General features: G+C 62.1%; 2 protein-coding genes and 1 long non-coding RNA gene across 6 annotated transcripts; 1 reads left to right on the forward strand and 2 right to left on the reverse strand.

Annotated features, from left to right (window-relative positions):
- Positions 1-2,261: 2,261 nt before the first annotated feature.
- Positions 2,262-7,339, reverse strand: VWA1 (von Willebrand factor A domain containing 1). 4 transcript variants are annotated; one of them, XM_045382252.2, is made up of 3 exons: positions 7,226-7,339; positions 5,544-6,101; positions 2,262-3,948 (listed from the first exon to the last, which is right to left on the reverse strand). In XM_045382252.2, exons 1-3 carry the CDS (start codon positions 7,296-7,298, stop codon positions 3,263-3,265), a joined length of 1,317 nt encoding a protein of 438 aa, XP_045238187.2. In that variant the 5' UTR covers positions 7,299-7,339; the 3' UTR covers positions 2,262-3,262. The 4 variants fall into 4 exon arrangements, with proteins under 4 accessions (XP_045238187.2, XP_073879854.1, XP_073879842.1 ...); XM_074023753.1 differs by having other exon boundaries at positions 2,262-4,016; XM_074023741.1 differs by lacking the exon at positions 7,226-7,339 and adding an exon at positions 6,389-6,688.
- A 1,342-nt stretch (positions 7,340-8,681) lies between these two features.
- On the forward strand, positions 8,682-9,931 carry LOC141409107 (uncharacterized). Its single transcript, XR_012427672.1, has 2 exons — positions 8,682-8,854; positions 9,037-9,931. It is a non-coding gene; the product is annotated as an uncharacterized lncRNA (long non-coding RNA).
- Positions 9,932-14,489: 4,558 nt separating this feature from the next.
- Positions 14,490-16,760, reverse strand: TMEM278 (transmembrane protein 278). Its single transcript, XM_045382298.3, has 2 exons — positions 16,248-16,760; positions 14,490-15,128 (listed from the first exon to the last, which is right to left on the reverse strand). The coding sequence occupies exons 1-2, from the start codon at positions 16,500-16,502 to the stop codon at positions 14,895-14,897; spliced, it is 489 nt and encodes a 162-aa protein (XP_045238233.1). The 5' UTR covers positions 16,503-16,760; the 3' UTR covers positions 14,490-14,894.
- Between the last annotated feature and the right edge of the window lie 4,190 nt (positions 16,761-20,950).

A 20,950-nucleotide genomic window follows, 5' to 3' on the forward strand; every position in this document is an offset into this window, starting at 1 on the left:
TCCCAAAGTGCTGGGATTACAGGCTTGAGCCACCACGCCCGGCCGAGTTTCTTTTTTTATTTTCTTTTTTTCAGTTGGAGTCTCGCTTTGTTGCCCAGGTTGGAGTGCGGTGGTGGGAACTCGGCTCACTGCAACCTCCGCCCCTCCAGGTTTAAGCAATTCTCTGCTTCAGCCTCTGGAGTAGCTAGGATTACAGGCGCGTGCCACCACACCCGGCTAATTTTTTTGTATTTTTAGTAGAGACGGGGTTTCACCATGTTGGCCAGGCTGGTCTTGAACTCATGACCTCGTGATCCACCCGCCTTGGCCTCCCAAAGCGCTGAGATTACAGGCGTTAGCCACCGCGCCCGGCGTGTCTGCAGAGTTGCACATGCTGGAGAGCTGCTGCTCTGTCATCGCTCATGGAGGCATGGACCCGAATTTCAGCCCTCTCTGCCCTCCTTTCAGTGGCCAGCAATGGGCTGTCCAGCGAAGGACCTTGCACAGCCTATCAGGGACTGGTCTGGCACGCGGCCAGCGTGAAACCCTCAGGTTGGTTCTCTTCAGATGTGGGAGCAGCCTCCCTCCGGGATCTCCTCAAAGTGCCCAGGGCTCTCCCCAGCCCTGCCCGCCCCTGGCCTTCTGAACACCTGCCACGTGGATCACAATCTTGTCGCTCTTCTTGTCTCAACTAGAAGCAACCGCAGGATGGCCCTTCCTGATTTCCAGGTGCATGTCGAAAAGCGTGCAGTGGCCTCGTGACGTGGTCAGGCCCTTGGCAAGGAAGTCCTGGCAGGTGTCAGCCTCTGCACTGCACTCTGAGTGGACTGAATCGGGGCCAGGATTGTGTCAGGGGAGGTGGAGGAGCCACGGGACGGCAGGTTCACAGAGGCCTGGATGGAGCACTCCGGGGCCAGAGTTGTTTGCAGACTTGGTACAGATTCAAAAACTTCAAAATGCCTGGGGCTACATAAGGGACAGCACTTCCCAGAGGAGGGCCTCTAGAAGGGACATTCCTTGACACGGAGATGGAGGCGGCAGTGCCTTTCACCCTCTCTGGGAGGCCTTGTGCTGTGCTCGGCCTTGGTGCGCAGAGATGAGCAGAATGGAGGTAGAGCCTCTGCCAGACGGGTATGTGGGGAGCAGGGTTGTGGCCAGGGCCACCGATCTGCCCTCTCAGGATTGCAGAGCTGGAGCCCCTCCCAGCTTCTCATGTGAGTCTGAGTCGTCCACAGAAGCCACCGAGGCCATCAGGAATGAGCCCCTGGTGCCCCGCTGCCACCCACAAGGCACTCCGTGAGCTGGGCCTGGGCTCAGTGTGCAAGGGACATCTCCTCTCAGGTGACCGTGGGCTCAGATCTGCCATCACCCTGGAGAATGGGGTAGGGGGCAGGGGCTGCATGAAGGAAAGTCTACCCCTCGACAGGAGGTGGGACCAGAGACCCGAGCCTGAGACCCTGGCCACCTGCTGACCAGCAGTGCAGTTGTGAGCACGCCATCTGCAGTGACACGCACAGCCCCTGGGTCCTGCTCAGGCCTCCGTGGCCTGACTTGGGGGCTGTGTGGAGCTCAGGAGAAACCCAAAGTCCAGCCAGCTGGGCCCCCCCGCCAACAGACACCTCCTGAACACACAGGCAGGGGGGCCTCCTGTGTCTCACTTATAATCACACCGGAGGGCAAACTCTGCGTGGTGAGCCTGACCCCAGCCAGCCCCCCACGAATGGTCACCACACCCAGCTGGTGGGTGGTGCAGACTTGGGTGTCTGGTGGGGCCATGGGATGCACAGAGCTGGGTTCTCGGGAGACAGTGCCAAGGCCAGCTGTCCCAAAAGAGGCCCCTGGCACAACGCCCACCATGTCTGAGGGAGGGACTGAGACCACCTCAATGCTGCAGTTCCTGGGGTCACGTGAGTCCACCTAGGGAAAGGGGCAGTGGACCCCACGCAGTGCAGGGTGCGGCTTTGCCAGCAGAGGGAGCCCGCATGCGGCTGGGCCCAGGGCTATGGGTCATGGCAGAGGCTGTGGTGGGAATGGCCCTGCAGAGGCCCCAGCCCCCTTTTCCTCTGCATTCCAGCCATCTGCCCTGGGCCCAGCCCCACGGGAAGGGGGCCCAGCCTCTCTGAATAAAAGGTGCATAGGGGGACCAACGAGGCCTGGCACTGGGAGGGGACAGCTCCACCTCCTCTCCCCGGACACCCCAAAGGGCGGAGGAGAACTTCACAAGCTGTCCTGTCCGTGGCTGCTGTTTGTGGAGGAGGAAAGCATCCTGAGGAGACTGCAGGTTCGGTGTACATCTGATTTACTGAATTTTAAAGTCTGGGACGTTAGTGGGGAAGAGGGGAGGTGAGCATTGCGTGACACCACAGTCCTGGGAGCCAAGGACTAGGCCGGGCAGGGAGTGTGCCTGGCTAGGCATCCCCACCCTGGGCAACTCGCCCGCGGGCCCCAGGGTAGTGAGTAGTGACAGCATGTGGCCCAGGGGTGAGACCTCTCACAGCCAAAAGATGGTGTGGTCGCTGGGGCCTCCCTGGAGAGCGTTGTCCCTGCAGCCCCTGGGAAGTACTCCCACACAAGGCTTCCTGTCAGTGCGGTCCCGGGGCCTGACCGTGGAGGTGGGTGGGTGGGGTCACCTGTCCTCAAGGTCCTGAATGCCCGGCTCTGCCCCATTCCTCTGATTCCCAGTGGCTGCTAGCTGGACCCAGCTGGTGTCCTGGGCATGAAGGCAGGGCCACCGTCCTCAGCAGGCGCTGCCCTCCCGGCTGGCTGAGCATCCCCGCCACACCACCAGCGTCCGGGTGCGCCTACCTGCCCTTCCTTTTCTTCAGAAGCCTTTGGGGACCTGACCTGGGCCAGCTTCTCCCGCGATTCCCCTTCCACTTCCTATCAGCGTCCAGGGCCCAAGCTGCCCACCTCAGGCCAGCCCTTGCCACCTGGGGCCGAGTCTTCACACGTGGGAGTCTGACCGGGGCTCCTCCCTGGACAGTCCTGGGTCTGATGCTCTCAACACCACCCACGAGCCGATACCACGCCTGACTCGGGGCGGGGATGGGGCCGGAGCTGCTGCGCGGTCCCACCAGGCGAGGCCCCAGCCCTGGAGGGCAGGTGCCAGGCGGGGAAGCCCTGTGGCCACAGGGAGAGGGCCGGGGTCGTGCGGAGTCCGCGTGGGGAAAGGCCGGGCCTGCACCCTTCTCCCGAGCTGGGCGCCTCCGCACCGGGTTCGGGACACAGGGGCCCTCCGGTCGGCGCCGGGCTTCTCGGCAGGGCGGGGATGCCGGCTTACGGCTCACGGCTCGCGGCTCGCGGTCCCCGGGGTCGAAGCACGGGGCACGGGGCGTGGTCGCGGGCGCGGGCCGTCGGCCGTGCAGGCCTTGGCGGACAGCGCGCTCTCGCGGCCCGAGCGGAAGGCGGCGGTCACGGTCACCAGGTAGGCGGTGCCTGGCGCCAGGCCCTGCAGCGTGGTGCAGTTGCGACCCGCGGGCACCTCCACGCGCTGCGCCGCCCCGCCCCCCAGCGGCCCGAACTGCACGTGGTAGCCGAGCGCGGCGGCTGCGCCCAGCGCTGGGGCCCAGCTCACGCGGAGGCTGCGCGGTCGGGCGTGGGAGATGACGATGCGCTCCGGCCCGGCCTCCTCCAGGGCGGGGAGGGCGGCGAGCTGGGTGGGGGCCGGCCCAGCCCCCGGCCCTGCCTCACCCGGCCGCGTGCGCACCCGCAGTTGCTGGGGCCTCAGGAGGCGCACGTTGGACTCAGGCACCAGCGCCACGTCGTAGTCCGTGTCTGGGTCGAGGCCGGCCCAGGTCCAGTCCGTGGCGTTCCCCGGCAGCTGCTGGCGTCTCGCAGACCCCGGCTGGGCACTGGGCACCAGCTCCAGCACGTAGTAGCCCGAGTCTGCGGTCAGCAGGGGCGGCCAGGCCAGGCGGAAGCCGCTGGACGTGATCTCCGTGGCACGGAGCTGCTGCGGCCGCATCGCGTCTGTGGGTGGTGCAGGGGGTCGGGGAGCAGCGGTCAGTTCCTCCTCTGCTCCTGGAGAGCGGCCCTGGCTGATGGGGAAGATCTGGAGATTGGAGGCCCCACTAGGAAAGACGGGGCCCCGCGGCCAAGGAGCTGCTGGAGCCATGCCCCGCAGATGCTGGGGATTCTTAGAACGTGCCTTGGCTGGGGGAGGACTGAGGAAGGGGGTGCAGCCCCCTCACGCCCTGTCAGAAGCGCCCCTGCCTCCCTCAGCCCAAACCCAGTCCTTTGTGGAGAGGTGCAGTGGCCAGATCAGTGACCAGGACAAAGGTCCTCAAAGACAGCAGGGTCCACGGTGGTACCTGAGAGCAGAGGACCAGCCCCAGCCTGAGTGGCCAGGCCCGGGTCTGAGGTCAGCCCGGCTCTCTGAGCTGCAGCCGGGAGATGGGAGATCACAGGGACAGGCCCTGGGGTTCTGGAGGCGCTGCCTGCCCCGGGTCCCCAGGAGAGTGTGGGGTGGGGTACTCCAGAGGGGGACTACTGGGCCCTTGACACCAAGCCCCACATAGCCCTCTGAGTGACCTGCTGTGGCGAGGCTCATAAATGTCTGCGCTGGGTTAAAGCTATCAGGATCTTCCTCCTGTAGTGCTGGGTGCTTGTGCCACTTTCTTCCCACCCCCACCCTCAGACCCAGCCTCTTTCCCAGGAGCCCCCACCCTGCTGCCTGGCCCCTCTGCACCGCAGCCTCAGGCTTTTCCTTTCCAGCTACTTAAGGCAGTCTTTCCTCCTGGTCCCCTCCAGCCACAGCTGCACTGGGTGACCCTGGGGCCACTGTGTCAGACGTCCCTGGCGAAACCTTGGGGCGGGCCGTCCACCCCTCTCCAACCCACAGTCCAACCCCTTCCGGCTCTGGGTGGATGATGATTAACCCACAGACGAGACTTGGTGAGATCCCTGGGGTTAGTGGTATTTTTCAGTGGCTACAGCAGGCTGAGCCAGTGGCCAGTTTCCTCATCTCCAGCCTCAACTCCTTCAGGGCTTGGCTGGGGCAGAGATGTCCAGAAAAAAGCCAATGGGAGCTGCTCAGCTCCTGCCTCAGGCCTTCCCTGGCCTGGCCTCTCAGGAAATCCTCACGGTAGGCCTGCAGTCCGAACCTGTTCAAAGCCCTCGGTGGCTGTCCCGACCCAGGAGAGGTACCCTGTGCTTCCTGGGGGGCAGTCCCTGACCTTTCTGGCTCTCCCCTCTCCAGGTATGGTGGGCATGCCCAGGAGCACATGCTGCCCATCTGCAGAGTCCCCAGACTCGCGAGCTTCTTCCTGGGCCTACACCTGGGCTCTGCACTCCATGGGGCCTCGAGGTCTGGGCTGGACCCGTCAGCAGGGAGCTACACTTGGAGGTGGCTACTCAAGCCCCCATCTCAGCAGGGCGCATGGGTCACCTAGTGGAGAGCGTGCACAGAGAAGCTGCATCACTCAGCCCTGCACCCTAGGAGTACCACAGCCCCGGAGGCCCTGGCTGCTGCTCTGGGGACATGAGATATTCCCAAAGTCTCAACCCAGCCTCTCCTCCTGCAGCTCCCAGCTAGGGATCCCTGGGCCCTGCCTCCTCCCACCTACCGAGGATGGAGCCCCTCAGCTCTTGGACGATGATGTGCAGGTCATCCACGTCCACAAAGTGCAGGTGCTTCTCGGCAGGGGCTGAGGCAGCAGCTGACAGCTCCAGAAAGTTGCCTCGGCCGGTGCTGACGATGAACACGGTGACGCCCAGGTCCTTTAGCTCCTGCATGGGGGGTCCCACGGGGTCGCTGGAACCGCCATCTGTCACCCACACCAGCACCTTGGGCACCCCTGGCCGGGCACCTGCTGCTTCAGCAAAGAGCTGTTCCTTGGCATATGCCAGCGCCAGGCCAGTGTGAGTGTCACCCATGCGCTGTACTGAAGCGCGAACAGCATCCTGGGCAGCCTCGCCTGAGCTGTGTTGGCCGAAGGGGAACTCAGTGTACGGCCGAGTGCCCACGTGCACCAGGCTGGCACGCAGGGCCCCGGTGCCCAGGGGCAGTGGAGCCACCAGCTGCCCCACAAACTCCCGAACCCGGGAGAACTCGTAGTGAGACACGCTGGCCGAGCTGTCCAGCAGGAACATCAGGTCCCCTCGGGGGGCTGATGCTGGTGGACCTGGGGGAAAGGAGGAATGCTCAGCCTCAGGTGTGGGCCCCCCAGACAGCCCCACAGCAAGGCAGGGTCCCCCAGGGCCTCAGCTTTCCTTAAGTGGGTGCTTGCCCTACTCTGAAGGTCCTAGGTTGGGGGAAAGAGGAACTCTAAGACAAGCAAGAGGCCTGTACTTTTGGGGCTTTCACTCTGCACACTGGCCATGGGACCTACAGCTCTCTCTGGGCTGGTGTTATCCCATCTGTGAGAGGACGACTCCCCGCTCCAAGCCCCCACACCTTCCCATTCCTCACCGACCCTGCGAGCTGGTGGAGCCGAATCCTGGCCTAGGTCCCCAGGACAGGCCTGAGCCATGGTGCTGCTCCCTCCAGGCATGGCTTTCAGAGGAGCAGCCCGAGGCTGGAGTTCAGCCACGCAGCTCAGCCTCCAGGTGAGGCACCGTGGGCAGGCACACAGCAGCAGGGGAAGGTGTAGGAGGCAGAGCAATGACCCCGCCGGATGGCCTGGCTGGAGCCCAGATCCCACTTACCAGATGGTGTCCCCTCCCCTGGCCTCCATCCACCAGCCCACCTGGACCCACACAAGACACACACCCCCAAGCAGCCTGAAAGCCAGATCAACCCCTCGCAGGCTTCCCCCTTCCTCCCGGCACCCCCGGGGTGGAGGCTGATGCCCCACACACCACCCCTCCGCACCAAGCCAGGGACCAGCGTGCCTCAATTCTAGTCCCGGCCTTGCGGTTTTCCCCAGTGCGGTGGGGCGACTCCAATTTCCCTACCATCCCTCCACTGAGCGCCTTTGCAAGGGTAGGGAAACTGAGGCGAGGTGCCCCCTCGACAGACATCTCCCTCTTCCTGTCCAGGCCCGCGATCCCGCAGAAATGCAGGCCGGGCCGGGCCGGCCCCTACGCCCCGGCGCTCACGGACGGTGTCGCCTGGAGCACCTGGGCCGCCCGCCTCAAGTGAGCAGGACGCTCCGCCCACGCCCACGCCCGCGCCCACGCCCGGCTCCCGCAGCCTCCCAGCCCGCCCGCCAGCTCGGAGCTGGGGACAGCGACGGCCCTGCGCGGGCAGCGGCGCAGAGCGGGCACCAGGGGCCCCAACCCCGGCCCGGCCGTCTGCCGCACTCACCGCTCTCCGCGCCGCTCCGCGCCAGCGCCAGCCGCAAGCTCAGGGCCAGGCCGAGCGCCGTCCAGGGGAGCATCGCGCGCGACGGACTGGGCTCGGCAGTTCGCTGGCTCTCTCGCTCGTTCGCTCGCGGCTGCAGGGCGCGTCACCGCGCGGAGCAGGCCGGCCCCGCCCCCTGGAGGCCCCGCCCCGAACGGCCACACCCACGCCGAGGCCACGCCCACGCCCTCTTGCGCGAGCGGAGGGCCACGTGCACAAACCCCGGAGAGGCGCACCAGCGGACCCCGACACGCAGGGACACGCAGCACCAGCCGAGATACGACGGAGGCATGCACGCGTGGGCACGCACACACACACTCCAGTCTCCCTCTCCCGGCCGAGGCTGTGCGGCCGGCGCTCTCCACCCCTCTCTGACCCCCAGCCGCAGGAGCGGAGCAGGGAGGTACCAGGCTAGGCCCTCCCCATGCCCACCACTGCCGTGACTGTGGGTGCTGGGGTCCCTGCAGCCAGACCCAAGAGAACCCCGGGGGCTGGCGGTGGCACCAGAAAACGTCCAGAGCCTGGTTTCACCTTGGCCACACAGCTGGAGGCCGGTGGGTGTCTGGAGGAATAGGATACGTGTCCTAGGGACTGACCAGCGGAGATTGGAAGGGCCATGGGGTGGGACTTAGAAGGACACAGTGCCTTGAAAGGGGACAGAAGACAGGAATTTGAGAGAGACTGAAAGCTCCCACCCCACCTGGGCTGCTTGGAGGAAGAGGCATGGGAGTGGGAGATGGTTGGTTCAGGCCCTGTCCAGTGGGACCACACTGGGCCTGTTACCCATATACCCTACTCAATGAGGGGCCCAGACTCCAGGACCCAAGAAACACCCCCGGCAGGACTGGAGGGGCCCACTGGTGAGCCAGGAGCTCTTGGGTCTTGGGGTCTTGGTGAGGCCCAGACTAGAGGTGGCTGGCTGCAGGGGGTGTCCTGAGGCCCCCAGGGCAGATTTCCCTCGCTCAGGTGGGGCTGGGCCAGCAGTATCCCCTGGACAGGAGAACCCCACCCCAGCCCTCCCTCCAGTAGCCATGGCACTCTCCCTGGGCCTCCTCAGCTCAGAGCTGGGGGGCGGGGGATGGGGGTGTGTCTGCCAGGATGTCCCCTCCTTCCCCACCCTCTCCTGGAGGATGCCCCGCAGGAGAACGGATGGGGCTCCATGGGCTTCCTTCCTCCCTTTCAGGCAGGTGAGACACCGCGGGGCGTGCAGACGAGCGGCCAGCGCTCGACTTTGCCTAAAAAAGGAAGCGGCAGGCTGAGTCTGAGGAGCTGGCGGCAGGAACAAGGGAGAGCTGTGTCCCCGCCGGCGCCCCCCGCCCCCCCTGCCAGGGATCTTGGCAGTGGAGGTGCTGGCTGGGCTCCACAGACCTCAGGCCTCCGCTGGGACCAGAAATGCCTTGTGCTTCCGCCTGGGCCTGGTGGGGGGACTTTGGGTCCCCAGAGTGCGAGCTGTGCCACTCCGAGGGGCCTTACCAGGCCCCCCAGCCCCCAGTACACAGGGGCTGCTGTGGAGATGACGCTCAAGGCCACAGCCGCTGGAGGACCTGAAGTCTGACCGGAAGCTGGCTGCAGACCCTGCGGAGGCACGCCCAGGTAGTCAAGCAGGGAGCTGGGCCGAGGGTCCCCCACCCTGGGGAGGCTCACAGCCAGTGGCCTGCTCGTCCCCCACCCCTGCCCAGCAGGCGGGCCACAGTCACACCTCACACTGCTGGGCTGACGGGGAAGTTTCCCTCACTTCTGGAAAAAGTGAGTGGGTCTTCTTGGCTGTGACTCAGGCCCTCAAGGAAGCTGCCGCCCTCCTCCCTTCAGCTCGCCGTCAGCGGGAGAAGGCACAGGACGCCTGGCCTCCACCCAGCCTGGGCCAAGCTCAGCCACCTGCCTTGCTCCCAGCTCTGCCTGGAGTCCCTCCTGCTAGGAGACCCTCCCCATCAGCTCTCCCCCTGCTCCTCAGCCTTCAGGACTCATTCCTATGTCCTGCCCTCCACCCGCTGTCTCCACCGCAGAGGAAGGACGTGGACAGAGGGTCTCAGAGAGCATGGGGTCAGCCAGAGGTGCAGTGTCAGGGCCCGGGCCGGACTTGAGGCAGACACCAGAGGAAGCACAAATATAACAGCCGGAACCCTCCACTCTCCAGGGAGAAGGGCCCGGGGTAAGATAGGCAGGGCAAGGACGGGTCAGGCCAGATCACAGTGGCTCCTGGCCCCAAGCCTTCTGCCTCCTGCAGGCATAGCCCCTGTCTGATCCTGGTGGCCTTGGGCCCCACGGGGTGGGGAGCAGCCTGGTGTGGCTGCGGCCACCCTGCCCCCACGGTCTGGGCCTGGGCTGTGGGAGTCCTTGTGCCTCACTTCCCGGAGCCGGCCTGCCCTGCCGGTCTGTCTGCAGGCAGGTGGAGGGGGTTCCGGGAAGCTGGGGACGCTGCTCTCGCCCGGGCACCGCCCTGCCCCCACCCGCCTTTGGGAATGCTCCCTCCTCCGCACAATCCAGGCTTCTGCAGAAGAAGAAGGGCCTTTTGTCCCCAGCTGGCTGTGGTCATGTTTGACCCCGGGGAAAAGGGCAACTCCTGAAACCTCTGACCCCACCCCTGACCCAAGCCGAGGGCAGAACGCCCAGGCCCGCACCCGGCGCCTTTGGTTGCTGTTTTCCTGTATCTCATAAATGTACTCAAGCACACATTGGAACAGATGGAAGGGGCGGTGAGGGGCAGCAGTGCGGGCCTGAGGCACTGCTCTGGGGTGTGCCTGAGCCCGGGACCCCACCCCATAACAGTAAGTGGGGCAGAGCCGGGGTCACCAAGAGAGCAGGGCCCACCCAGCTCCTAGACTCAGCCTGCTCACTGGAGTCAAAGACAGGTCCCGGGGTCACTTTTCACTTCCCAGGAGCCCAGGACTGCCCCTCTGGCCCCAGAGCTGACCCCACTCAGTCCCCTGTGCCAGCAGCAGCTGGGGTGGCGGGTAGCAGCCTGGGTAGGGGGCGGGAGCCGCACCATCTGCATCTGTCCATCCATCCCTCGTCTGTGTGCTGGGCACAGCCGCACCCCGGCCTCAGTGCTGGGGACACACAGGTGCCGGGCCAGCACTGCCAGGCTAGGAGGGGTGGGCCGTGACCAGCTAGGAAAGATACGGTCTACTTGTTTTCCCTGTGAGAACGGGGGGTCACTGGGGACTCACACGCAAGGGTACTCGAGGAAGAGACTTCCGGGCAGAGAGAAGGAACCTCGAGTACTGAGACCAGGGTGGGGTGGGCAGGAGGGCCCTGCACCGGGACAGCAGGGGCAGAGCAGGCTGGGGGCCTTTGGGAGGGGTGGCCGGGCTCCTGAGTGCAGTATTCAGAAGCCGGGTGGAGGCTGCTGCTGGCCTCGGTGGGGGCAGGAGATTCAGAGCCCGGCCCCGTGGGAGCCAGAGAGTAACAGCCTGAATGACCCCGGGTTTCCCAATAGCAGGGCCCCTTCCTTGTGTGGGTCCCCTCACTTTGCCTCTCTCCTGGGACATCCTTCCCCGAAAGGGAGAGGAGGACGACACACTGCTCCTTCCCTAGACACAGTCAGGACAGGCTCAGACCACAGCCCTGGGCAGACCCAAAACTCCCAGGGGCCTGGACCAGGGTCGGAAGGAGGCAGCAGGGAGGGACTGACCTATGTCCACACACGAGGGACTCCCCAGAGGCAGGTTGGGTGGGGCTGGGAGCAGGGGCCTTAGCCCTCAGACCAGCCCACTAACCCTGGGGAGTTCCTGCCCCACAGCCTTCCCAGCTTACAGGCCTGGGGGCAGGGGCAGGCCAGCACAGGCCAGAGGGACAGAGGGAGCCACATCTGAGGGGCCCCCCAGCTGTTCACACCGTCTGAGGCTGTGCTTGCCAACAACTGTGCTCCCAGGAAATATTTTGCAAATCAGGAAATGACACGGGGCAAGGTGGGAAGCTCGCTCCATCCAGTGGGGCGGGGCCCCTTACTGCCCCCCTGCCCCAGAATGAGGCATGATGGGGACGCAGATGGGACACACACAGGCACACACACTCCGGGCTCCCTTTCGGACAAGGCAGGGGCTCCAGCCACTGGGAAAGAACGCCAGGCAGAGGTCCCCACAGCCACCCCGAGGCCTCCACAGCCACCCCACAGTCCCCATGGCCACCCCAAGGCCCCCACAGCCACCCCAAGGCCCCCATGGCCACCCTGAGGTCCCCACAGCCACCCTGCAGCTCAGCTCCTCCACCCGAGGAGTTCAGGCCCCTGGGCCAGGGGAGAGCTGCGGTAGAGACTGCAGGAAGAGTAGGCTGCTCCTGGCCCTCAGGCTGGGGGAGGGGCTCTGGGGAAAGGGGTGTAGAGGCACCCTCAGGGTGGGGGCCGGCCTGGGGACCCAGGGCCCTGAAGCGGGGTTTTGATCATGGGCGCCATGCTGGGCAAAAGTTGGGAGAGATTCGTGGGGTCCAGGTGGAGTCCTTCCCTGGCAGAGGCTAGAAGGACTGGGCAAAGGCCAACTGTATACCTGGGGCCTTGAGGAGGGGCACCCTGGCTGGGGCCCCCACCTCCTCCTCATTTCATGCCCCCCTCCTGGCTTCCCAGATGGTGGCCAATAAGGAAGCTGCTTAGGATCCATGAAAGAGGCCAGGCAAGGACCGTCCCAGGAAGAACCCAGGGGCCTCAACAGGGAGTCTGTTCAGTCCTAGGGGGTGGGGCCCCTGCCTTCCAACGTGGGGCCTGTCCTGTCCTAGGGGCTGGGGCCCCTGCCCCAGCACAGGGGCTCTGGCCTTCCTGAATCACCCCTTCCTTGCTTCTTTTCCGCAGGCCAGGCCTCTGCTATCCGGGGCTATGGCCTGCCACAGGCGCGTTCCTACACCCCTCTGAACCGCCCACAGGCCCCCACAGGTGTTCCTCTGCGAGCTGATCTGGCAGCTGGGGCTGGGGCTGGGCTTCGCTGCTCCGTGCCATCAGCCTCCCTGGCAGTGCGGGACCTCAGGGTGGGCCTGGGAAGCTGGAAACACCTTTGGAAACAAATGCCTGAGGCAGCTGTGGACAGAAGCCCCTGCCCAGCAGCCAAGGGAGCTGGCCTCTCCACTCAGCCTCCCCACCCCCACCAGGCCCAGCTGTTGTTTTCATGGCTCCGGGGCCAGGCGATGCTCAGCCAAGAGCTTCCCAGGAGAGCCCTCATCTTCAACCCCTAGTGGCGGCCAGAGCCAGCCCAGGCAGGAGGGGAAGGAAGGCAGCCATGGCCCCGGGGAAGCCATCCTGGCAGCTTGGCCACTGGCCCAGCTCCTGTCTGACCAGGAAAGGCATCAAAGTCGGACTCGGATGGAGGCTGGAAAACCCCGAGACTTCTGCTGGACTTGACCCAGCCACACACCAGGCTGTGCTCAAGGCCACGGAATGAGCCTCGACCCTGATCACAGGCTGAGCCTTGACCCTGGCCCCAGACGGAGCCCAGACCTTGCTGGTCACAGGCTGAGCCCTGCTGGCAATATGATGTACTAGATCCCTTAAAAGGCCTTCCAGCAACAACCAGCTTCTGGATGAATTACTATGAGCATACATTTTTAATAGACTTCTGGGCTTCCAAGAAAGTAAATATCTCCAAGGCTCCCCCAAAATTAAACAGCAAAAATAAATAAGGCCAGGTCGGGTGGTTCATGCTTATAATCCCAACACTTTAGGAAGCCGAGGCGAGAGGATTGCTTGTGCCCAGGAGTTCGAGACCAGCCTGGGCAACATGATGAGACCCCGTCTCTACAAAAAATTTTAAATTAGCTGGGTGTGGTGGTGCACTCTGTAGTCGCAGCTACTTGGGAGACTGAGGCAGGAGGATCACTTGAGCCCAGGAGGTCGAGGCTGCAGGGAGCTAGGAGCTCACCACTGCACTCTGCCTGGGCGGCAGAGCAAGACTTTCTCTCAGTAAACAAACAGAGTAATGTGGAGGCCCGGATGATGAAGGGAAGTGGCTGGGAAAGCCGATAATTCACTGGACACACACAGGGACAGAGAGCCAGCCTGCGGCCAGCGAACAAGTATGCTTCTCTGCATAGGGGCTGCTAAACCAGGGGTCTCAAGGGTCACCGAGGGGGCCCAAGGTGGTCTCGCCTGGAAATGGGGAATAGTCTCTGGAGGGAAGCATCTCCAAGTTGGACCTCAGAATTGTCACAGATAACGGCTGACAATTAGACATTACCAAACGTTCAGAGAACCACCATGCTACTGATGAGAATCAGTAGAAACAACCACTCACAGATTTAGACCCCTAAAGACTAGGAAATTGGAATTACTTAGTACAGAATATAAAATAACTATATATAAAATATGTTTAAGAAGTGAAAACTGTAATCCAAAAAGTAAGCACGTACCAAGAGACCATAAAAAGCGATCAGACAAATCTAAAACAGAATCACATGTAACTTTTAGATATGTTAACCCCCTCCCCTTTTTTTTTTTTTGAGATGGAGTTTCACTTTGTCACGCAGGCTGGAGTGCAGTGGCGCCATCTCAGCTCACTCCAACATCTGCCTCCAGGGTTTAAACAATTCTTGTGCCTCAGCCTCCTGAGTAGCTGGGACTACAGGTGTGCACCGCCATGGCCAGCTAATTTTTGTTGTTTTTTTGTTTGTTTGTTTTTAAGATGGAGTCTTGCTCTTGTCGTCCAGGCTGGAGTGCAGTGGCACGATTTCGGCTCACTGCAAACTCCACCTCCTGGGTTCAAGTGATTCTCCTGCATCAGCTCCCAAGTAGCTGGGGTTACAGGTGCCCACCACCATAGCCAGCTAATTTTTGTATTTTTAGTAGAGACGGGGTTTCACCATATTGGCCAGGCTTGTCTCGAACTCCTGGCCTCAGATGATCCACCCATCTCGTCGTCCCAAAGTGCTAGGATTACAGACGTGAGCCATAGTGCCTGGCCTGGATATGTTAACATAATTTAAGATAAAATGAATGAGTTAATCAGCAGATTAGACAGAAGAGAGTAATTTGATGAGGGGGTAAAAAAGGAAGCGGCGAGGATATGGAGAAGGAATTCGTGGTGAAACTGGAGATAATGGTTGAGGGATTTCCGGAGCTGATGAACGTTGTGGACCTGTGGCTTACACCAAACAGGGTGGGTGTGAGCTCGGCCCAGCTGGGACGTGCTGGTGAGACCGAGGAACACCAGAGTCAGTGAGATCGTAGAGTCATCCCGAGAGAGCCCACAGATGCTGGCGCCTGTCTGAATGCGAGGCTGCCACGGGCTGAGCCCCGCTGCCGCCCCCCGTGGGCTTCTGGAACCCTGGGCGTGGCCGAGCGTGGGCGTCTCTCCTGGGAGTCCCAGAGCCCTGGACGCCGGAGGCCGGGACCTGGGCAGACGGGAGAGGCCTTGGGGCTGGGGCCTGACCCCCTCCTCTGAGGGCCGCCTGCCGGGCTCTGCCTTGCCCTCCCCTCCCCTCCCCTCCCCTCCCCTCCCCTCCCCTCCCCTCCCCTCCCCTGCACTCCCCTCCCCTCCTCTGCACTCCGTGGCGGGGGCGGGGCTGCGGGCGGGGGAGGCCGGGGTCGTAGCCGGGAGCGCTGCGCGCGCAGCCAGGAAGGGGGAGCGGGCGCGACCCTCAGTTTCCCGGGCCGGGCCACGCGATGGGGTCCCGCGCGAGCTCGGAGTCCTCTCGGGGTTTCGCAGCGGCCGCCGGGTCACACCCAGGCGCAGAGTTGCTCGTCCCCGTCGGGGCGCCCCGGGGGGCGGCGGGGTCCGGGGGTCCCAGCGGGCGGAGGCAGCAGCGGGCGGAGGCGCCGGGCCAGGCGGGCGCGGACGGCCGAGGCGAGCACCAGCAGCGGCGGCAGCGAGAGAAGCCCGAACACGATGAGCGCCGCGGAGCCCCGGTCCGAGAACAGCGCGCGGCACCGGGGACCGGGAGCGGGGTGGACCTGGGGGCCGGGCGGGCGGTCAGTGGGGGGCGGGCGGGATGATGGAGCTTCCGGAAGGGAGAGAAGAGGGAGCGGGACAGGGTGATGGAGGGAGAGGAGGGGGCGGAGGAGAGGGGGCGGGACGGGATGTGGACGGGAGGGGAGCAGGGCAGGGTGATGGAGGGCAGGGGTGGAGGAGAGGGGGTGGGTGGGTCAGGGTGATGAAGGGGCGGTGAGGGCCGGACGGTGAGGGATGGGTGGGCCGGAGCAGGGTGGAGAAGGGAGGGCAGAGGGAGCGGGGTGGGAGAAAGGATGCTAGGCCGCGGCAAAAGGAGATGGAAGGGTGCAGGGCGGGAGAGAGGAGTGGCAGATAGAGAAGATGAAAGAGCAGGGACGGGGCGATAGAGGGGCCGGGGCGGGCTGAGCAGGGTGGGGAGAGGGAGGGGGAGATGGAGGGATGAAGGATTAGGGCCTGGGCGAAGGAGGGGCGGGGCGGAGAGAGGGGAGGGGCGGGTCGCTGTGGGCCAGGCAGTGCTGAGGGGTGAACGGGAGATCCGGGACGCAGCAGGTAAAGGGCCGAGCAGGGTCCCTTGAGGGGAGGCTCAGAAAAAGCGCCCACTGCCGTGTTCTGTCCCCCTGCGCCGTCCCATCACCAGCTGGCGCCATCCCCGATGCCAGCAGAAAGGGGCCCGGGGCCATCTGCCTAAACCCCCGCCCCCAGACCAGGCCACAGCCCACTCCACAGGGGGGAAGCCCCGCCCTGGCAGGAGGGCCTGGGAGGGGCCGTGTGTGTTGGAGGACGGGGGGGCTGTGCGTTAGTGAAACCTGACATTTTCATCTTCTTTTCCTGGAACCCCGCTCTCTCCCCACCCCCACCCAGCTGTCCAGGCCCTGGTGGCCCCTGGTACAAGGCCGGGAGGCCTCGGGGTGGGGACAGAGCTGTCCCTTGGGTGAAAAACAAAAGCCCTTTTTTGGCTGTGGCTGGTGGGGGTGCTTGGGAGAAGGGGCTGCCAGGTAGGGGCACATGTGTCTCCGAGGACAAGGGGCAATACTGGAAAGGGGCACAGAGGCCTTCAGCCGCAGGGCACGCCCACTCCCCAGGACCCCAGCTAGTCCCCCGCCCATGGGGCACAGGCTCACCCTCGAGTGGCACAGGAATCCCAGGTAGACGACGGCCGCTGCGGGCAGGAGCACCAGCAGGAAGGCTGTGGCGGGCAGCAGGAGGTGCAGCAGGAGCCCGGCCACCAGCCGGCCGGGCAGCAGCAGGGGCCCCGGCCACCCTGGGCACGGCAGGGCTGAGGCCTGGTGGTCAGGAGGTCCCCGGGGCAGCATAGGCGCTGTGTCCGAAGCACCGCCTCCCTCCTCCTCCTCCATCTCCCTTCCCTGCTCACTCATGCTCCTGACGCTGCAGGCCTGCGGCCGGGGTGGTGTTCAGGTGCAGAGCTGTGCTCCCCAGGGCCACCCTAGAAGACCTTTAACCCCGCCCCACGTTGCAGCTAGTCCACATCTCCCAGCCAGACCGTGGACCCTTGCTAGGGATGTCCTGCCCTGATGTCTGTCCCAGAGCCACACCCCCACCTCAGTTTCCCCTCTGCCAGGCAGCTGCAGCTCCAGCCGCACCAGTCTCCAGTCCCAGCCAGCTCCTGGTGCTCTGGGCAGGCCTTGCAGGGCCCTTCCCACCAGGGCCTCCTCCCTCCCTGTCCCGCCCTCCCCCTCTGCAGCTCCCCCACACAAAGACTTCATTTCAAAGGGATTGACTCTGACAGCTGCCCCATCAGTAGCTGCCACCTGGAGCCCGGCCCCCCACCCCATTTCCCAGCCCCAGCCGCACTGCTCCCTCATCTGAACGCCTTGTCAGTGTCCTCTGCCTGTGTCTCAGAGTGGATGAGAGGGCACCTGGGATGCGCGTGAGCTGTAAGGTGTGGGGCCTGTACACAGCAGGCACTCAGCAGGCAGCCAGGGACCACAGGCACCCTCGTGTCAGAACGCAGCCATCCCGAGCAGAGGAAAGGCAGATTTTCCAGGACAAGAACCTATGTTCCATCATTTCTTTTTTTTTTTTTTTGAGACAGAGTCTTACTCTTACCAGGGCTGGAGTACAGTGGCACGATCTCAGCTCGCTGCAACCTCTGCATACCTGGTTCAAGTGATTCTCCTGCCTCAGCTTCCCTAGTAACTGGGACTACAGGCCCTTGCACCATGACCAGCTAATATTTGCTTTTTTTTGGAAGGAGTCCGCTCTGTTGCCCAGGCTGGAGCGCAGTGGTGTGATCTCAGCTCACTGCAAGCTCCGCCTCCCAGGTTCACGCCTTTCTCCTGCCTCAGCCTCCCAAGTAGCTGGGACTACAGGTGCCGCCACCTCGCCCGGCTAATTTTTTTGTATTTTTAGTAGAGACGGGGTTTCACCCTGGTGGCCAGGATGGTCTTAATCTCTTGACTTTGATGCCCGCCTCGGCCTCCCAAAGTGCTGGGATTACAGGCGTGAGCCGCCGTGCCCGGCCCATCATTTCTTTTTTTTTTTTTTTTTTTTTTTTTTTGAGACAGAGTCTCGCTCTGTCACCCAGGCTGGAGTGCAGTGGCGCGATCTCGGCTCACGGCAAGCTCCGCCTCCCGGGTTCACGCCATTCTCCTGCCTCAGCCTCCCGAGTAGCTGGGACTACAGGCGCCCGCCACCTTGCCCGGCTAGTTTTTTTTTGTATTTTTTAGTAGAGACGGGGTTTCACCGTGTTCGCCAGGATGGTCTCGATCTCCTGACCTCGTGATCCGCACGTCTCGGCCTCCCAAAGTGCTGGGATTACAGGCTTGAGCCACCGCGCCCGGCCCCTGACTTTTTTTTTGAGACAGGGTCTCATTCTGTCACCCAGGCTGCAGTACAGTGGTTCAATCACAGCTTACTGCAGCCTTGACCTCCTGGGCTCAATCAGTCCTCCCGCCTCAGCCTCCTAAATAGTTGGGACTACAGGCACCTGCCACCACGCCTGGCTAATTTTGGTATTTTTGTAGAGATGGGATCTTGTCATGTTGCCCAGGCTGGTCTGGAACTCCCAGCCTCAAGTGATCCGCCTGCCTGGGCCTCCCACAGTGCTGGGATGACAAGCATCAGTCCCCGCGCCCGGCACAGTCCCTGATGTCTGTCCGTCTCCCAGGGCTTTATTGCACATCAGTAGTTCCAGCTCCATTTTCTTTTCTTTCTTTCTTTCTTTCTTTTTTTTTTTTTTTCAAGGTGGAATTTTTTGCTTTTGTTGCCCAGGCTGGAGTGCAATGGCACGATCTCAGCTCACTGCAACCTCCACCTCCCAGGTTCAGGCAATTCTTCTGCCTCAGCCTCCCGAGTAGCTGGGATTACAGGCGCCCACCACGCCCAGCTAATTTTTGTATTTTTAGTAGAGGTGGGGTTTCACCATGTTAGCCAGAATGGTCTCAAACTCCTGACCTCAGGTGATCCGCCCGCCTCCGTCTCCCAAAGTGCTAGGATTACAGGCATGAGCCACTGCACTCAGCCTCCAACTCCATTTTCATAATTAATTGACAGGAGTAGGTGTCTGTGAGCTGAGCCACGCCCGGTGAGGTCTTCTAGTGGGCTCCATCCCTTTCAATACGTTCCAGGCCTCTCCATCTTGCCTACTTCTTTCAGACCTGTGAACAGGAAGGAGAGTGGCACCACGTGGCGTGTGACATCTAGCAGGGCAGTAGAGGCCTCCCTGCAGTGTCCCTACAGCGCTGGGCACAGTGGCTCACACTGTAATCCCAGCACTTTGGGGGGCTGAGGTGGGTGGATCACTTGAGGTCAGGAGTTTGAGACCAGCCTGGCCAATTTGCTGAAAGCTGGTCTCTGCTAAAAATGCAAAAATTAGGCCAGGCACGGTAGCTCATGCCTGTAATCTTGCACTTCGGGAGGATGAGGCAAGTGTATCACTTGAGGTCAGGGGTTCGAGACCAGCCTGAACAATGTGGTGAAACCTCGTCTCCTAAAAAAAAAAAAAAAAAAAAAAAAGGCTGGGCGCGGTGGCTCAAGCCTGTAATCCCAGCACTTTGGGAGGCCGAGACGGGCAGATCACGAGGTCAGGAGATTGAGACCATCCTGGCTAACACGGTGAAACCCCGTCTCTACTAAAAAAATACAAAAAAAAAAAACTAGCCGGGCAAGGTGGCGGGCGCCTGTAGTCCCAGCTACTCGGGAGGCTGAGGCAGGAGAATGGCCTGATCCCGCGGAGCTTGCAGTGAGCTAAGATCCGGCCACCGCACTCTAGCCTGGGCGACAGAGCAAGACTCCGTCTCAAAAAAAAAAGAAAAAAACTTAGCCGGGCTTGTTGGCATGTGCCTGTAGTACCTGCTACTCCGGAAGCTGAGACAGGAGAATTGTTTGAACCCGGGAGGAGGAGGTTACAGTGAGCCGAGATCAAACTATTGCGTTCCAGCCTGGGCGACAGAGCGAGAATCCATGTCAAAAAAAAAAAATTAGGCGTGGTGGTGGGCGCCTGTAATCCCAGCACTTTTGGAACCTGTGGAAGACGGATCACTTGAGGTCAGGAGACCAGCCTGGCCAACATGGTGAAACCCTATCTCTACTAAAAATACATAAATTAGCCAGGCGTGGTGGTGGGTGCCTGTAATCCCAGCTACTTGGGAGGCTGAGGCAGGAGATTCACTTGAACTTGGCAGATGGTGGTTCCAGTGAGCTGAGATCATGCCACTGCACTCCAGCCTGAGTGACAGAGTGAGACTCCATCTAAAAAATACAAATAGAAAGTTTAAAAATGTTGCAAAACCTCTGCTTTCTAAGTGTCCCCCAACCAGGCCCCTCGCTTATTCATTCAACAAACACTGCTGAACTGCTACTGAGTCCCAGGGACTGTCACCAGAAAAGGAGGTCCCGATCCAGACCCCAAGAGAGGGTTCTTGGACCCCATGCAAGGAAGAATTCGGACAAGTCCACCAAGTAAAGTGAAAGCAAGTTCAATAGGAAAATAAAGGAATAAGAGAAGGGCTGCCCTGTGGGCTGAGCAGCGGCCTGGGCTGCTCCACCGAGAACGCTTACTGTTTTCTGGGAAAGAGGCAGGCAACTCCCAGAAGTGAGGTTTCCTCCCCGTCTTAGACCATCTAGGGTATGTTCTGGCGTTGCCATGGCAACCCTAAACTGTGCTGGTGGGCGTGTATCTCATGCTAATGTATTATAATCAGTGCATAAAGAGCAGTGAGGACCGGCCGTCTTGGTTTTGGTGGTTTGGGGCCGGCTTCTTCACGGCATCCTGTTTTATCAGTGGGGTCTTTGTGACCTGTATCTTCTGCTGATCTCATCCTGTGACTAAGAATGCCTGACCTCCAGGGAATGCAGCCCAGCCGGTCTCGGCCTCATTTTACCCAGCCTGTTCAAGATGGAGCTGCTCTGGTTCAAATGTCTCTGCAGAACCACTCCAGGTTCTTTGGATTCCACGGCAAGGGGGCTGTGGCTTCTGCCCTTCCGTGCCCCACTGTGTGTGGGTCCTACAAGCATCACAGAGGCAGCTGTGGCTGCCCCCGCTATGGTGGAACCTGGGAGACGGGAGTCTTGGGAGTGGCCTCCTGGAGGTGCATTCTCGCCTCTGTACCTCTGGGAAGCTGGCATGAGGCAGTTTCTGGGGCCTCCCTGGCCCTGATGAGTATGGGACTTTCCACCCAGCCCCCAGAGCTCCTCACATCTTTCCTGGTCAGCCTCACAGAGCGTTCCTTTGAGAAGAGGAAGGCCGACATTTAAATAAAATAAACACATACTTTCCCATAGTGATAAATGCTAAAAACTAAAACGGTTAGAGATGCACGTTGCGTCAGATCCATCAGTGGTCAGGCTCTGGGAAGGTGACCGA

The sequence above is a fragment of the Macaca fascicularis genome, chromosome 1 (assembly GCF_037993035.2).
Source record: "Macaca fascicularis isolate 582-1 chromosome 1, T2T-MFA8v1.1".
In the NCBI taxonomy this organism is placed as follows: Eukaryota; Metazoa; Chordata; class Mammalia; order Primates; family Cercopithecidae; genus Macaca; species Macaca fascicularis.

What these genes read in the sequence shown, in the direction of transcription:
- VWA1 (XM_074023741.1), bottom strand. Translation starts at nt 6,470, where the DNA reads ATGCCTGGAGGGAGCAGCACCATGGCTCAGGCCTGTCCTGGGGACCTA. An exon ending in TCCACCAGCTCGCAGGGTCG is followed by an intron (nt 6,102 to 6,388) that starts GTGAGGAATGGG and finishes CCTTTCCCCCAG; the next exon opens with GTCCACCAGCATCAGCCCCC. An exon ending in GCTGAGGGGCTCCATCCTCG is followed by an intron (nt 3,949 to 5,543) that starts GTAGGTGGGAGG and finishes CACCACCCACAG; the next exon opens with ACGCGATGCGGCCGCAGCAG.
- TMEM278 (XM_045382298.3), bottom strand. Translation starts at nt 16,502, where the DNA reads ATGAGTGAGCAGGGAAGGGAGATGGAGGAGGAGGAGGGAGGCGGTGCT. An exon ending in GATTCCTGTGCCACTCGAGG is followed by an intron (nt 15,129 to 16,247) that starts GTGAGCCTGTGC and finishes CCCGGCCCCCAG; the next exon opens with GTCCACCCCGCTCCCGGTCC.